Genomic DNA, 18,717 nt, shown 5'->3' with positions numbered 1-18,717 from the left:
TTCTGTCCTGATTAGGGCAGCATTTCAGTTTCTATTTCATTATATCACTTATACTCAGAATATAATTTTATAATATTACTTATCATAAGTAAAATATAAAACTTATAATATTAATATAATAATAATATAATATAATCATAATCTTATAACATACAGACGTTATTTTAAAAGACACGATAATTACGTCTTACTCGTGTCTCTGTTTCAATCTAGTCATATATGTTAACCCATGACTTAAAATCAGCCAAATCGTTGGTTTTCCTGCCTGATTCATGCAACCCATTTCTTGCTCTAATGGCACTAGGGAAGAAGGAGAATTTGCATTAATTTGTCTTTGCATATGGAATAAGAAATGAGCCTTTAAGGTTGTGTATTTCTGAGTATTTTATTAGTTTTTGTTTCTGTATTTGTAGATTATGGTCCAGTGTTTTATGTATTTTTGCTACTTTAATTTTTAAGTCTTCTATCCTGAAGGGTCTAAAAATTAAGTGATTTTATTAAAGGAGTTACTCTAATCAAATGTGAATACTCGTTTCTTATAAATCTGACGACTCAATTTTATGTCTGTTCTAGTTTCCTTGTGATCTCAAGAGTTGAGGGTTCTCAAACATAGGAAGTCCATACTCATACAGCGTTGTTGCGTCTTTCAAAATCATAATACTATAAGCAATATTGACAGTTTATTCTTACAATTGTCTAAATCGTTAATGTAGAGAATAAGGGGAAGGTGAGAGGTAGGGTGTTAAAGCCTTAATATAGTGGATAAATACTTAAATAAATGTACCCTTTTAGGTTTTTATATTTCGTGGATTCTCGGTTATCAGGGAGATTCTGGAAAGCATCTCTCGCCATGAACAGGAATCACTCAGACTGGTATAGAGACTTCTTTTCAAGGGAAATAAGTTAATTTTCACTTTTGTCAACAAAACTTTTGTAGGTCTCAAAAGTATGTATCCATGAAGAAAATTAGGACTAATATTAAACATGTAATTGTAGAAGCAACAGCTTCTTAACTTTGTCCAAAGATATTCAATTTTATTATGAAACAAGAACAACTTGGTTATGTCTTTTATATGTAAATAATCTCCAATGTTTTGAAACGAAATGTAATAGTCTGTGCATGCTAAAACTGAATGTGCGATTACTGATCAGCCTTTCATTATATTTTTATATTTACTAGACGACCGGCTGCGTAGAATACACCGCTATTTTGCAGGGCCGGCCTTAGGCCACTGCAACCTAAGCGACCGCAGTGTGGACCCCGCACTTTCATAGGACTCGCGCTTATTCAAGGTGTATAAATTATTGAATTAAACCATTTTATAAATTTAAACAGATTTCCCGCGCCCTCCTGTAGATTTGCCAGGAGCTACTTGAAATCTCCCGAAATTGCAAAATATACGAAAAAGTCCTTAAAATAAACGGGAATATGTAGACAAAAATTGTCATTATGGGGTGTCATTCAATATGGAAAACGCCAATCCTACGCGTGATAAATAAAAATGGCATTATGCATTAGCTGTAATTGTGTAATCCGGTGAAAAAAGCTTGTCGCGCCTCAAACTAATGAAGCATTACTTGAGGTCAACAATTCTCAAAGATATATTGAAACATTTGGTAATTCTTGCTATTGAGCGTGATCTATGTTTGGAAGCAGATTTATTATGATATACTATATGACTTTACTACACACAAGGCTCGTAAAGTAGTTCTGTACGTAGTAAAGAATGAATAAAATGCATAGACGAATTTATTTTCTAATACAATCTCTTAAATTTCACTTATTATCCGCTTCCCTACCCAAACTTGGCCCCGCGAAATCCGTTTCGCATAGGGCCCCACAATGATTAAGTCCGGCCCTGCTATTTAGTGACGGGTGAATATACATAGTAGTTGTTCTCTTTCCATGACTTCTTGGTCACAATGGTTAAGTCCGGCGCTGCTATTTACTGTTTGCAAAATGTTTGTTTGTAAAATGTTTTACATGTTTCGGATGTTCATTCAGAGTTGAATGACGAAGGGGGATGGGAGCGGGCAGGGTTTGATAAATCCAAACGACAGTCCAGCGCGCAAACCGTACGACCAGACAGCCATACCTTTTTTTTTTTGTGGGGTGACTATCCCCAGAAATAAGAGAGTGATCTTTCCTTTACTTCTTCTTACTTCTTCTCGTCCAAACTCTTGAGTCATGGAGAGAATTATATATCTAGATATAGAACACACGCCTTGCCAGTACACGCGTCTATTCATAAACTTGATTGAAGACATTTCAGGAAAAGAAGGAGAGCTTGCGGAGCATCAACATTTTTGCTTTTATTCTCCCTCAAAACCGAATTCCGTCCCTTTTTTCAGCCCACTCTGTTTCATAACGTGAACTTTTTTGTGCTTTTTCTGTACGCCTGCGTTTCGGTTGGATTCTGTTGTATAGACTACATTAACCCTCCCCCTCCCACTGATATAACAAACAGAACATTCAAGGCACAAAAGGAACCAACAGAGCGTTATTTCTTAGTCACAAAAGGCCTAAGGTACGACATGAAGTTGTGGACTTAGAAGATTGAATAGTGTGATGAGGTCGAAGTCCTGTTTGTAAATTTTATATGTGAATATGGGACTAGTACAGTCAATTTCTAAAGACAGGTAAATAATGGCATATTTAGAAACAAATCTGTCAGCTCGAATGAAGTTAATAATGTCATTATCTATCTATCTATCTATCTATCTATCTATCTATCTATCTATCTATCTATCTATCTATCTATCTATCTATCTATCTATCTAACTATCTATCTATCTACATCTACATCTATATCTATGTCAGTCTGTCTGTCTTTCTATCTATCTACTTTTCTTTCTTTCTGTCTATCTATCTATCTATTTCTCTATAGAATATAAGTAGAGTATAGGCAGAGTAGTTAATTGAATCTTGTTACTTAAAGAGTGTGTATTCATGACCATATTTGTAAATGCGTGACTCCTCAGGTCTTCTCGGAAGCTATTACAATCATGTAGTAAAGTTGACTCTGTTGAATGTTCACAAGAAATCTTCGAGTTAATATATCATCGCGCCAATTTCGGATGTAGACTCTGTTCTGCTCTTTTGTTGGAATTATGTTCACTAAGAATTTTCAACATACAGTCATAACTATCAGTCTGATTACTTTGGTAATAGAAGGAGAACTTGAATTCTGATTATTTAGCTATCTTTTATAACTTAATTGCTTTTAAGTAATTTTTGCAAATTTTATATCACTCACTCCGTCTGTCTGTCGGGTACAAACTTTGTACACGTTACGTCTCCCACTTCGCAATCTCGGATCAAGTTGAAGCATTGCAAAATAAGTCATTTTCCCTAGCAAAACACGAATCAATAATAAAATAACCACTAAAACTATTAATTAGTGGTTATTTATTAATGTGTTTGACATAGCAAAAGGGGAAAAAATATTAAAGTACTTAGAAATATGGCTGTAAATGTGTAATTCTTTTCGTTATATCATCTTTGGTGTGTGTTTGCGCGTTTCCAGTTTTAAATACCTCACTATTTCTTTATTTAGTCTCTGATATAAACTAGCTTTTTATATCTAAGAATATTTTTCTACATCTTTTGTATGTCTGTGTTCAGCAATTGTTTTCATATTTCCAATATTCTGTATCTGTGTTTCATTTCTGCATGGTGTCTCCTTCCATCACCAGAGACCCTATGACGAAACCCTAACTTAGAGTTCAGCAAGTGATAGCAACTAATTTTATTAACAAACTGCCAGCCTTTATATAGTTCATAAATCTTCATGATCTAAACATATTGTCACGTTAAATATCCACAGAATAACAGTCTAACTATACTATTTACAACTCCATTAGCACAGCCAGTCAGTCTGTCTTGAAAGCCCGCCCCCCCTCCACACCTTACACGTCTAGGTTCAGACGGTAGAGAAACACCTGGGATTCCCTATTACTGTCACGTTATTGCATGCATTTTCTTTTGTTGTGCTTCTAGTTATTTTTAACTATAATTCGTTCATGTTCTGCTCTTCAGTTTTCGTGATTTTTATGACCTATTTAATTGTATATCTATCCCATTCTAGCTTAGTTGTCTCGCTTGTTCTGTTTCAAAGTGACTAACTTTATATGCATGGGTGATTTCTTTGTTGTATTGTAGGTCACGTGTGTTTAAACAAAAATCCATGTTCTTGGTTGATTTGTATTCATTAATAATCTGTTGTTTGTGAATTAACTCAATATTAGGCTGCGCCAGGAGTTGAACCCGGCACTGCTAAATTTTGAGTGCAGGCCCTGAATATGCAATGATATTTATCATTAATAATTGCTTTGAATATAGAAAAAAAATATTTTTATAGAAATATTGAAGTTTCGAAAAGTTCTAAATTAAAATCGTAAACATGGACTATTAAAGAAAGAATGGATTAATAGAGAATGACAGGGGGTAGGAGGGGGACAATGCCATTAAAAATCTTCAATGCCTTTTACTTTCCAAGAAACTGTAACATTAACAAAATTCTTTAAAATCATGTATTGTAAAGCTTGTTTTAACATAAATTGCAATGATACACCTTTTAGACATTACTATCTATGTAGCAGCTGATGTTAAGATCATCTGTGGCCACAGGTAGCTTGCAGAGGGTACCCCGACAAAATAGTGCGGACATAATAGCACCGACAAAATAGTGCGAAAAATATAGCACCGACAAAATAGTGCGAAAAATATAGCACCGACAAAATAGTGCGAAAAATATAGCACCGACAAAATAGTGCGAAAAATATAGCACCGACAAAGTAGCGATGAAAAAATATATTTCATTATGAAAGAAATAATTTAGATATCGTAAAATACGATTAGAGCCTATATTTTGAGAAGATTATTCGCTTCTATCTCATTTACTTGAAACAACTAACTATACGCCAATTCGTCTTGCGTCAAAGTGAATTAAAACCTACATAGAAACATCCGACGACGGCGTCGTTCCAGAGCTTCTATCAGACTGACAACAGTGACGATGCGTGCAATGGGGAGGTGTGTGGTGAAAAGCGAGTACAAGTGGCTGAAAGATCGAATCGGCGCCTTATCCTCCTTAAAAGATTGAGAACTATTTTAAAAAAATGTGTCAATAAAATAAATAATATTTGCGTATGAAACAAAGAGCCGCAGCTTCACATCCAAAGAGCCGCATGTGGCTCGCGAGCCGCAGGTTGCCGACCCCGGAGTTAGGCGAGGGAAGGCGCTGTAGCTGAGAGGTAAAGCGCTTGGCTTCCGAACCGGGAGTCCCGGATTCGAATCCTGGTGAAAACTGGGTATTTCAACTTCGGAATCTTTGGGCGCCTCTGAGTCCACCCAGCGCTAATGGGTACCTGACATTAGTTGGGGAAAAGTAAAGGCGGTTGATCGTTGTGCTGGCTACATGACACCCTCGTTAACAGTGGGCCACAAAAACAGATGAACTTTACATCATCTGCCCTATAGACCACAAGGTCTGAAAGGGGAACTAGTTAGGCCAGGTTCACATCTAACTTTGCATTCACTTGCACCTATCCGTTGATCTGCTGGACCGTTGGGGCACTACACAAGATCTGTCAACCTTCTTTCTCCATTCTTATCTCTCATTTGTCTTTGATATAATCTCATTCGGATGTTTTTTCTCAAAATATTGAAGCCTGCCTGGGTGGACCACTTCGGGGACCTTGTATTTTAATGTTATAATTATTTTTCAGTCACTTTGCAGATACACTTAATATAACACTTAATATAAGCTAAAATGAATAGTTTCAAAATATATCATTTAGTTACATTTTAAAAGTGTACTTTGAAAACGGGCAAAGATACACACACACACACAAACTTTGACAAAGTTTTAATTGTAGGTAATGTCAACTAGAAATTCCATCACTGGCTTGGTTCCGTACACTGACAACATAGTTGCAAGACATCTGTCAAGTTGGAGGTACTTTGTCTTGCTTGCAGCTTGACTTCGTTCTCCAGCAGGTTTCTATTCTTGTCTCGTGGAGGGTGTGCTTGGGACAGACGGGAGGTTCATTGATGGCTACAAACTAAATTTAATATCTATGTGATGGTAATAGACAAAGACGGACAGGAAATACCAAAATTAAAGTCACTGCCTGAGATTAATCAAACGTTTGGCGAGATAAGAAAGGTGAAAACGGGGAATAATATAAAATTTAAAGTACTCTCGTTCTCTGCAAATATGGCATACTTTAAATCAGTGATTCCCAAAGTGGTCTATATGGACCCCTAGGGGTCTACGAAGACTTTCAAGGGGTCTACGAAAGTGAAAAAAGAAATTGGGGGTCCATGAGATGCCCAAGGGGGTCTATGATAATAGATTTCATATAAGCAGGTCGTGACTTTAATTTTTACATCCCATTAATGTAATTCTTCACACTATATATAATTTGTAACTTAGTTAATCATTTAAATATTTATCCTGCTATTCAAACGAAAAACTGTTGTATTTAATTTCAATACTTATTAAAATAACTTAATTTTGTCTTCATTTAAATAATGTTTAACAAAAAGAAATGTAGACTGTCTAGCGTTGATTATAAAATTGTTCATTCTTTCCTTGTCAACCAAGCGTTTACCGATAGCCTTTTTATGATGATATGAAACTAATTACGCTTGAGGATCATCTGCGACAATATCACCCTAATAAAAAGATATAGATTTGAAAAACTTTTGAACATTCAAAGATAAAGTTCACAATAGACCCACAAAACCTCTATTCAGCATCATGTAGAGAAGATGGTGGTTTATGAGTCTTACAATATCTGTTCACTTATAGCAAAATAAGGGTGTGGTGATAGTGGTTAAGCGCTTGGCTTCCGTAATTGGGGTCCTGGGTTCGAATCTGTGAATTTTGAATTTCAGGATTTTCAGGGCTCCCCTGAGTCCACCCATCTCTAATGGGTACCTAAATTATGTTAGTAAAGTAAAGGCGCTTGGTCGTTGTTCTGCCCACATGACACCCTGCTCGTTAACCGTTGGCCAAAGAAACAGATGACCATAACAGCATCACAATGTCTGAAAGGGGAAATTTACTTATTTATGGCAAAATGCTGAAAACACCATAAGTAAAACATTGATTTTTATCAACCGTTGTAGTTTTATAAACTGTTTTACACAAACCTACATCTGATATTATTAAAAGAATTTCTTTAAGCAACAATACAGTTCAAGGTTGCTTCGGTGGCATAAGTTATAAAATTAAAAGCTGCATATGTAATTATTTGCTATATATATATAGTTTGGGCTCAGCAAAGCGTCACAGGTTCTGACAGAATGTAGTGGTGTGTGCTGCAAACTGCATTATGGTCGTCGGCTCCTTATTTTTCCTCAGGTTAACCCACAAAACCTTTCCCATGTTTGAGTTGCAAGACAAGAGAGTTTTGAATTCAGTTTTGGGGAAAGTAAAGGCTGTTGGTCGTTGTGCTGGCCACATGATACCCTCGATAATCGTAGTCCACAGAAACAGATGACCTTTACATCATCTGCCCTATAGACCACAAGGTCTGAGAGGGGAACTTTTTTTTCTACAGATAGAAATTAGTTTTAAAAATGATGAATTGGCAAAAATGTGAAAGTTAAGCAGGGGGTCTACCGAAAACCAGAAAACATGGCAAGGGGTCTACGAGACAAAAAAGTTTGGGAACCACTGCTTTAAATCTATTAATATTGAAAAAGATAAAGACATCATCAAAAATGCTGCTCAGGACATTAAATGACAAATAACCCGGTACTTTTATACACATCGTATATAAATCCGCGCTATTTTGTCGGGAAATTCCGCGCTATTTTGTCGGGTCACCCTTGTAGGGTTGACTAGACTCAGCTACGACCTAAAAATCTCGAAATATCCCAGTCCTCACCGAACCTGAGAGCCCTCCTTTAGAAGCCGAGCGCTCTAACATTCAGCCCCCGTCCTTATAAAATTGTTAAAAGAATGATCCATTGGAGCAGAAATATAACATTTTCATAAAGAAAGGGAGGATTTGAAAAAAAAAAAATATAATTAGGTAGTCTCATAATTATTTTTTATTAACATTATTTAATAAATCTAATTTCTTAAACTCCAATTTTTTCACATATATATGAAATTGTAAATAAGTTTAATTTATAATTATTTTTTTATTTGAAATTGTAATGTACTCAAAATAACTTGCTTCAAACATTGATGATCAGCATATACAAATAATACATAAATCAACAATATAGTGGACTAATGCTGCATTTTCTAATAAATCATTTTCTAATGACTCATTTTCTGATGTCTCATTTTTCTAATGTCTTATTTACTAATGTCTTTTTTTCTAATGTTTCATTTTTCTTGTGTCTCATTTTCTTGTGTCTCATTTTCTAATGTCTCATTTTTCTAGTGTCTCATTTTCTAGTGTCTCATTTTTCTAATGTCTCATTTTCTAGTGTCTCATTTTTCTAATGTCTCATTTTCTAGTGTCTCATTTTCTAATGTCTCATTTTCTAATGTCTCATTTTTCTAATGTCTCATTTTCTAGTGTTTCATTTTCTAATGTCTCATTTTCTAGTGTCTCATTTTCTAATGTCTCATTTTCTAGTGTCTCATTTTTCTAATGTCTCATTTTCTAGTGTTTCATTTTCTAATGTCTCATTTTCTAGTGTTTCATTTTCTAATGTCTCATTTTCTAATGTCTCATTTTCTTGTGTCTCATTTTCTAATGTCTCATTTTTCTAGTGTCTCATTTTCTAGTGTTTAGTTTTCTAATGTCTCATTTTCTAATGTCTCATTTTCTTGTGTCTCATTTTCTAATGTCTCATTTTCTAATGTCTCATTTTCTAATGTCTCATTTTTCTAATGTCTCATTTTCTAGTGTTTCATTTTCTAATGTCTCATTTTCTAATGTCTCATTTTTCTAATGTCTCATTTTTCTAGTGTCTCATTTTCTAATGTTTCATTTTTCTAATGTCTCATTTTCTAATGTCTCATTTTCTAATGTCTCATTTTTCTAATGTCTCATTTTTCTAATGTCTCATTTTTCTAATGTCTCATTTTTCTAATGTCTCATTTTTCTAATGTCTCATTTTTCTTGTGTCTCATTTTTCTAATGTCTCATTTTTCTAATGTCTCATTTTCGGATGTCTCATTTTCTAGTGTTTCATTTTCTAATGTCTCATTTTCTAATGTCTCATTTTTCTAATGTCTCATTTTTCTAATGTCTCATTTTTCTAATGTCTCATTTTCTAATGTCTCATTTTTCTAATGCTTGTCAACGAAATAGCGATCGCACAAAGAATGCACATTCCTTTTTCTTGGCATGGCTGTAATTGGACCATTCCTAAGCCATTTTCATATTGAAGTTTTCAATTCAATTTTCCACCACAAAGCACCAAGTAGCGTTACAATTTAAACTTTTCAATGTTTTTTGTTGGTTGTTTTTTTTTTTCTTTTGCTTATTGAGACTATACTTTCACTTCTTATAACACACAAGACAAGAATGTTAACGCGTCCACGTCTGGACCATATAACACAGTCTAGCAGTCTAGGCCAGTGATGCCCAACCTAATTCGGCCCGCGGGCCTTTATAATTTCCTACACTCGTCTCGCGGGCCACATGAACGAAAAGTTATAAAATGAAATGAAATTGTTCTGAAACTATTTCGGTAGAAACCTATGGATTTAATACTTAATTAATGTTATTTGACAATTATAATTTTTTTACGCGGTAGATACCATCATTATCTCTCTACTTAAATATTAGCAACACCGGCTCATTTTGTGGTTTCTTTTTGATAAATTTCCATAGATCCTCCAATATAAGCATAGTTTAACAATTTATTTCGCGGCTGAAACCAAGAATGCCACCATATTAATTTTATAATGCTTTTTTTTATGTTGTTGTTTTATCAAACAGCCACACTTTCTTTATAAAATAAATAAGTTGGCTTATTATCATGTTCATAAACACACAAATGTTAAAGATCATGATACCAATCCATCAGAGAAAAAGTGAGGGCCCAAACGTAGGTAAAGATACATTTTTTCAACTTTTTTTTTTTGTTTGGAAGGTAGATTTCTACATTTAGTGCCGACATTGCGGCGGGCCGGATGGAACCACTTCGCGGGCCGGATATGGCCCGCGGGCCGTAGTTTGGGCATCACTGGTCTAGGCTATCGAAATATTGCGTATAGATCATGATCATTTGCATCCATTATGATATACCCGCGGTAGCTCATTGATTATAATTCATTATAAGTTATGATTTATAACACATACCAATAAGTGTGTGAACCAGAAATTTTTTTAATGTTTATCACAAAGAGTCTGGAACAGACACAAAATAGAGCAGTGAGATTCATAACAAACGAATATTCACATTTGACAACAGTAACACCTTTAATAAAATAACTAAATTTAGAAAGCCTTGAGGATAGGAGACTTAAAAGTAAAGTAGCAATATACTGAACCATAATCTTCAAATACAAAAACAAAATCTAATAAAACACTCAGAAGTACACAAAGATAAAGGCACATTCCTCTTTCCTTATGCTAGGACAAATTTGTACAAATGCTCCTTATTGCATAGTGTTATTAGAGCATGGAATGGGTTGCCTGGCAGAATTTCAGTCTTTGGTTGACATGCATGACTAGATGCATGACGCGTAGGACGTAATCATCTTCTTTTTTGAAGTAACGTCTGTATATTATAAGATAAGAGTCAAGATCTCAGATTTCTGACTACACGTAAATACTAAATAGTTTATAGTTGTGAACTTGTGATTTGTATTGTTTGCTTAGTATCAAAGCCATCACTACAGTATCACTAATGCAACGCTACTAATATCAACTTATAATTGAGTATCTCATACATTACATGAGTATACAACGTGAACAATAATGATCAAGAATAGAAAATCTTCATAACCCAAATGTTTTAAAATTTTATTTAAATGAATAAAAATGTATGTAACCTTTTTATGGTTTTTAAAAATGTTTTATAATGTATAAATTTATGAATAATACTTTACATCAATTTTATGCATGTAACCAAATAAAAAAAAAAAAAAAGGTTACAAAGACAGTGTGAAGAAACAAGTCCTTTTAAGTATAAACTGCCTTTTATTGTGCAGCATTCAAACAGAACATATTTACAAGGCGAACATTATCTACAGATAACCAACTCCACTAGATCAGGGGTCGGCTATCTGCGGCTCGCGAGCCACATGCGGCTCTTTAGATGTTAAGCTGCGGCTCTTTAGCTCCAAGCGCAAATATTTTATCTTTTTTATATAAAAAAAAACATTTAAAAATCGCTCTGATTCGATTCTATCTCTCAGCCACGTGTACTCGCTTTTCAGCGAACCTCGACCCCATACAGCTAATGTCGTGCATAATTATCTTGAAGACAATTTAATCAATATAAATAAAATCGTTTCAATAGCAACTGATGGAGCCAGAAATATGACAGGAAAAACGTAAAGAGGTAACAACGTTTCTTTGGCGAAAAATAAACCTCAAAATTTCTATGTTTTACTGCATAATACACCTAGAAGCGCTTTGTGTCCAAACCTTTCTGGTTGAGATAGTTAAGGTCATAAATTTGGTAATCAAGATATTTAACAGCATCTTGTCAAAAACACTCTACCACCGCCAGTTAGAAGAATTTTTAACGAAATGGAGACTCAGTATTCCAACCTCCTTCTTTACAATAAAGTACTATGGCTTTCCAAAGGTAAGGTGGTAAAAAGTTTTGCTTTGTGCTTGAATGAATGGAATGCATTCCTAAATTAAAAAGGCATTAATCCCCCTGAATTAGAGAACGACAAATGGTTGCAAGCATTTTACTTTATTTTGGATATAACAGAAAAGAAAAAATAAATGAGCTAAATCTAAAACTGCAAGGAAAGGGAAACCCAGTCTATGTTTTGGTAAAAGAATTGGTTTGTTTTGAAGACAAAATGTTTTCTTTTTGCAGAAGATATTCAGAGCGGCGTGTTACTTCATTTTCCATTTGTAAATCAATATTGCGATAAAACCAGTGCAATGGCTGACAATTGTTACTTCAGCACAGCTATAAAGTAAAATTTAAGATGAATTTGCTAATTGATTTGATCAATTCAAATCAAACAAAACGATTGTGACATTTATAAAAAAAATCTTCTCAACACTAATAGTACCGAAATCAACATCGAGCCATTCGGAATCGATACTGGATTTCTAGACATGCAGATGATCGATTTAAAAAGTAAAGCTTTGTGTAGTGGAGAATTTACAGAGTTAAAAATCAAAAGAGTTGAAGGTCCAGAAATGTATGCAACGCAACAAAAGTGGACAGCTTTAAAAGAAATGCCGCGAGATTAACGCATGGAATAGTCTTCCAAATTGCTGCAGTTAGGTGAAAAAGTTGGCATTTGGAAGGCTGACTATCTTCGGATCGGCATATTCGTATGAGCAAGCGTTCTCTTGCATGAATATAATTAAAATTAAAGTAAGAAGCCAACTAACAAATGAAAAATTAGAGTCGTATTTGAAACTAAAAACAATCTATAAGACAAATTTATTCAAACTTTCTAAAAAACCATGCAAAGACATAGTTACCACTGAATTTTTTAGCTCAATTGTTTGTTATTAAAAAAACAAGTTAGTGTTGTATGTAAATGTTTAATTGTTTAATTAAGTTGTATACTTAAATAATAAGTAATTTTATTAAATGTAAAAAAAAACAACAAAGAAATGATAATTGATTTTCGTAGGGACAAGAAGGAAAATGATATTGTTTCTGTAGCTGGAGAGACTATTGAAATTGTGCAAACCTTTAAATACCTTGGTACTATCCTAGACAATAAACTAAATTTTACTGCAAATACTGATTATATCAGCAAAAAAGGGCAGCAAAGATTACGATTACTAAGAAAACTGTCCTCGTTTAATGTTAGCGAAAAGGCCTTGGCTATGTTTTATCACGCTCACATCTGCAATATTTTAAGTTTCAATATCACTGCCTGGTATGGCAATCTGAGCATTAAAAATAAAAAATAAACTTAATAGAATCCTAAATGCTGCTGGCAAAATCATTGGCAAAAAACAAACCCCATTTGGGCAGTTGTTTGAGACAAACATCTATAAAAAAGCTAACAAGATCCTCGAAATAAAGAATCACCCTTTGTGTCAGATTTTGTGATTTTACCATCACAAAAGAGATACAAGACACCGATAGCAAAGACAAACAGACACAAACACTCTTTTGTTCCCATGGCAATCAAATCATTAAATAAGGACAATCTGGTATAAACTTTGTCACATGTAAATTATAAGTGAGTCTGGTGTGAATGTACACTTTGGTTTCTTATAGTTATAATGTTTTTTGCTTGGTGTAATGCACAAATATATATATATAAGCTTACTCTACTATTTTAAAGATATTAAAGATACAAAACAACGATGGCAAAGACAAACAGACACAAACACTCTTTTGTTCCCCTGGCAATCAAATCATTAAGTAGGAGCAATCTGATATAAACTTTGTCACATGTAAATTATGAGTGCGTCTGGTGTGAATGTACACTTTGGTTTCTTATAGTTATAATGTTTTTTGCTTGGTGTAATGCACAAATTGTAAGACAAATTTCCATACGGACAATAAAGATTATTATTATTATTATTATAAAATCTAATTTTTTGTATAAAACACTATTGATATAATGATAAATTGATGTTTTCTTATTAAAAATAGATTCGTTTTTTTAATCAAAAAACTTTATTTATGCCAGTACTATTTATTGTTATTAAGAAAAAAAATCTTGAGGCTCTTTAAAAACGGTGAAATTTTGTAAATCGTAATTTTTGGCTCTTCCGACTCAAAAGGTTGCCGACCCCTGCACTAGATGACTTCCTCTCTTCTTGTTTACAACACTCGTCACTTTCCGCAAGTCCCCTAACTCTCCGATACCCAACACTTAACCGTGTGTAACGGTTGACCACACACAGTAGCCGTGTCATAACAGACAGTTTGTGTGGAAACACAAACTCAAAATCGGCCCCCGAAGTGGTCCACCCTGGCAGGAAAAAAGGTAGTTTTCAATATTTTCAGAAGAATATCGGTATTAAATTATATCAGAATAGGTCCACCCAGGCAGGTAAAAAGGCAGGTTTAAATATTTTTAGAAAGAATATCTTAATGAAATTCTATCCAAGGCAAATGACAGAGAAGAATGGAGAAAGAAGGTTGACAGATCCTGTGTGGTGCCCCAAAGCTCCAGCAGACCATGGGATAGGTGAAAGTAAATGTGAAGTTAGATGTCAACCTGTCCTAATTGATGTCTTGTAATGAGTATCTAATTGTTTGTAAAGGGTCAATCTCTTATTCAAAGCCTCAAGGAAAAAAAAACATCTCCGTAAAAAAAACCAAAAAAAAACATTCCTTTAGTTTTGCGTTCAGTGACATTTCGCCCCATGGCAGTTCACGCGATAATATGTAAAACGACTTTTTTTAAATTATGTCCAACTTATTTGCATAGTGAATAGATTTTTTCTCTTTAAAAAAAAGTTAGCATTTTTTTTTTGGAAATGTAGTATTTAGTATGACAGAACTTACATAACTTAGCAATACAATTGTGAAATTTTTTTTTATGGTAAACAGCCATCTCCCTTATTAAAAGGCTTCCAGTGTTTGTTTTGTTACTATAAATAGTGAATAGTTGTAAAAATGGTGTATTTTTATGAAAAAACTGCTTGCATAATTGATTTTAAAAATTAGATTTTTCGCTATCAGAAAAGTAAAAAAGTAGCCGTTGCATCAGAACTTTTTGAATGATCTAAAACATCATGATGTCCGATTTTTATTTTCTCTTCTAGGACAGACGGACAGACAGACAGACATGCCACACAAAACTAATAGCGTCTTTTCGCCTTTCGGGGGCCGCTAATTTATAAGAATGTTGCATATTGAAACAAAATGGGTATTAAAAAATATTTAACAATATTTAAGAACAGAAAGGTCATTTTAAATTCGCTGAATAAAATATATACTTAGTCGACAAAACAAAGTGTAATATTTCAATCAGAGACTATATTGAAGTAACAAGTACTGTACAATAATTTATATGCATCATATTGAAAACAATGACATACGAGGTAATAACAACCCATATTGTCCGTATGGAAATTTGTCTTACAATTTGTGCATTACACCAAACAAAAAACATTATAACTATAAGAAACCAAAGTGTACATTCACACCAGACGCACTCATAATTTACATGTGACAAAGTTTATATCAGATTGCTCCTACTTAATGATTTGATTGCCAGGGGAACAAAAGAGTGTTTGTGTCTGTTTGTCTTTGCCATCGTTGTTTTGTATCTTTAATATCTTTAAAATAGTAGAGTAAGCTTATATATATATATATATATATATATATATAGCGATTGTTCATTAACATTTTATCCGAATTGAATTAAATCTGATCAAATCCGGAGCGAATTGTCCATGAAAAAAAAAAGTCCAGTAATGGGTATCGAACCTTCACACCCGCGTTAATAGTACGACACTCTCATCCTTGCTGCTAAGTTTCTTCAATGTCCAGACTTCCATCCATCCTTTTCATTTCAAGTTTTTACAGGCACTAATAAATAAAGTACAAACTAATATGAGGAATCAAATAATCCTCTCTTCAATCCAGTATAGTCATTGTTTAAACACAACGTACCTTTGTCTCAACGCCACCCCATTCTTATTGTTTACTCATGGAATACACACTTTATCTCATCAGATAGTCACCTATCAGCAACAAGGGTCTCCAGATTTCTCAAGTGGAACCAAAAAAAAAGATGACGTTTTATCAACTGCTTGCACTTGCCAGTGTTTGCCTGTCAGGAGTGTCTCCATGTAAGTTCTCAGAGTGCGTCTTTTTCTTAGGGATTTCAAACGGGTCAAGCTGCGCCGAGTAAGGCACCTTGCGCCGAGTAAGGCACCTAGCGACGAGTAAGGCACCTAGCGACGAGTAAGGCACCTAGCGCCGAGTAAGGCACCTAGCGCAGAGCAAGGCACCTAGCTTTTAAGGGCAGCGTATTGAGAACGTGCTTTGTGACACGGTCAAGAAATCCGTGTCCGTAACCCAGGAAGAGCTCGCCATGCTTACCAGTACCGTTGCTGACATGTTATCGCGTGTTTTTTTTTATTACAAAGTTATATCAACTCACTCTGTCTGCTTGTCTGGTAAAAAGTTTGTACACGTTATTTCTCAGACACCCAATCTTGAGTCATGCTGAAATTTTGCACAACTATTTCTTTTACTTGACAAAACAAAAATCAATTTTAAAAAAATTACTTAATTAACTATTAATAATTCATTATTTTATTTGGTATCTCGAACAAGGTAAAGAAATGGTACGTGACTGATGTGGTGGTATAAGATAACTTAGTCCCCTTTTTAAGTCGCTTCTCTACATTGACACAAACAATATATAACTATAGGATCTCTACTAGGTCATAATACCTCACTAGAAGAGTTGTTAGCACGTCGGGCCTCGTGTGTCACGAGTTCGAATTCAGTTCTTCCCCTCCCCCTTTTTTTGAAATGCTTTTCAAAACCACTCACGGTCAAATTCACCATATCAGGATATTCTGATCTTCCAGGAAAGAACTGTGTCGTAAACTAAAGAGAAACTTAGCGGGGGGTGGGGGGGGGTCAGCATTACTACCTCTAGCATCATACCACTAACTTGGACGGGTCTTGGCTCCTTATCAACAGGTCTCGAGGCTCGACTCCCGCAGAGTTGTTGTTCCTGATCGCCTAAAGGCAGCACAAAAAACCTTCTCCCAGATTCCCCCTCCCCATGACGCTCTGAGCATGATGGGGACATGACAGTTGCACAATATAAAAGCTATTTTTAAAAATAGAATCACTACACTAGAAGCACTAACACTAGAAACGCTACCACTAGCATAGCGCTACCACTAGAATCACTACCACTAGTGTAACAACACTTGTGCCAGATGTAACAACATGCACGATGTTACGATGTGTTGTTATGCCGGGGATTTTACTTGAATTCAATAGTTGCAAAAAATGACGATCTAGAATTACAATTAACGATTCTTTGATAAAACAAAACTCTGGAACTTTATTCAAACACAACGTAAGTACAGCTTATGTACAAAATTACAAATCAATGAGCATGAAACATATTACAAAGGCTTTTCAAACAGAGCTCCTAGAAACGTGACTGACTACAAGAACATTATTTTATCGACTCCCTTTACCTTCTTACTACCGCCAATTCTCTGGCGCTAACTCTTTTAAAAAATGTCTTTGTTTAAATTCAAATCAACCAATAGATTTCAAACATACTAATTACGTCCCTTGGGTAAATCCTGACTTGAACGTCAAGTGTCTAAATTTGAGGATTAAATCCCGAGACTCATGTCGAGGGCTTATATTTCTTTACAAATGAGAAATGTACACACAATTCTATAATGTGATCTGTGACATATTACCCCCCTCTCCATTTAGCATTTGTATGGTAATAGAAATGCTCATATGTATACATAAAATACCATACATGAAACTATAGAAAAATGGTTGAGGTAACATATGACAAAATAAAGTCAACTTGGAGATAACAACAATAATAAAAAATGTAAATGCAGTGAATAAAATTATTGATGACTTTGAATACCTGTCTCACTATTCAAGTGGTTATGAAAATGAGACAATGCTTGTCATGAACAATATCAAAAGTTGTACAAGGCATAATACTTGGATAAATTAAATATTGAATTGAATAGGTTACTTCTCTTCATGGTGCTTCATGATAATATTAAAATATGACATTATAACTCATTTGGTTAGTACTAATGTGAAAATGTGTACATGGAAAAATATATTGCATATGAAAAATTGACATTAGAAAAAATAATTGTGATAGTACATGTCAATCTTCTGAGAAAATAATACTCAATGTGATCAATCTTCTGAATAATAATAATCAATGTGATATAAATCTCAATATGAAAAATTCCAATTGTCTGTCATGTATCTGTACTATCATAATAGGATATATGCAATAATAATATACCTGAAATAAAATGCTCATGATTTAAAAATTAAAATGTCTGATGCATGTCATATGCAAAGATGCTGAAACATAATTAAAAAGTATCTTGAATGAGTGACCCTCCTCAGTGGGTTGCTTGGTGCTGAAATAAATACAACATCTGATATAGAACTCCTGTGGAAAAAATGAGTAGACAAATTAATTGATTAAGTACAACTGAATACTGTTCTTCCTTGACGAGTATGAATGATAATGGATCAAGTGACCATGAATTGTCGTCATGGATGTGTATGTGCGTTTTCTAAACTTGAAGAAAAGGTCTTTCAGTTTATGAAGCTGTTGTCTCCATATCATAATGATCTCACAGATAATGTCTGGTTGAACCGCGTTTGAGTTTGGTGAAAATAAGAACTGTCCGAAACCAAAACTCAATTTTCTGGTTGATGAACTTTGACGCTGTAGAACAATGGTAGCAGAATGCTTTGCGTTATAATGTTCAATAGAGCAATGACTGAACATGTCTGAGTTCACTCGGTCAATACAGCAATGTTGAAGAAGTTCATTTGTTCCTTTCTGAAGGAAAGTTGTCCTTTGAGTGGACGGAGGATGAAACTTGGTGCTGTCAATGTTATAGCTTTCTGAGTTTCTTTCA

General features: G+C 34.4%; 1 protein-coding gene across 1 annotated transcript in view; it reads left to right on the top strand.

Moving 5' to 3' along the window:
* The first annotated feature begins 2,461 nt into the window (after positions 1 to 2,461).
* The window catches only part of LOC129928699 (uncharacterized), a 39,963-nt gene continuing 23,707 nt past the window's right edge, over positions 2,462 to 18,717 (top strand). Inside the window, exons 1-2 of the mRNA XM_056044119.1 lie at positions 2,462 to 2,640; positions 15,779 to 15,894. Of these exons, the coding sequence (XP_055900094.1) occupies positions 15,837 to 15,894 (58 nt within the window). The 5' untranslated portion in view covers positions 2,462 to 2,640; positions 15,779 to 15,836. The remainder of the gene's footprint in view (positions 2,641 to 15,778; positions 15,895 to 18,717) is intronic.

Source organism: Biomphalaria glabrata, chromosome 10, assembly GCF_947242115.1.
Source record: "Biomphalaria glabrata chromosome 10, xgBioGlab47.1, whole genome shotgun sequence".
In the NCBI taxonomy this organism is placed as follows: domain Eukaryota; kingdom Metazoa; phylum Mollusca; class Gastropoda; family Planorbidae; genus Biomphalaria; species Biomphalaria glabrata.
Note: the sequence above shows the minus strand (reverse complement) of the source record. Positions and strands in the feature narration are given on the sequence as shown.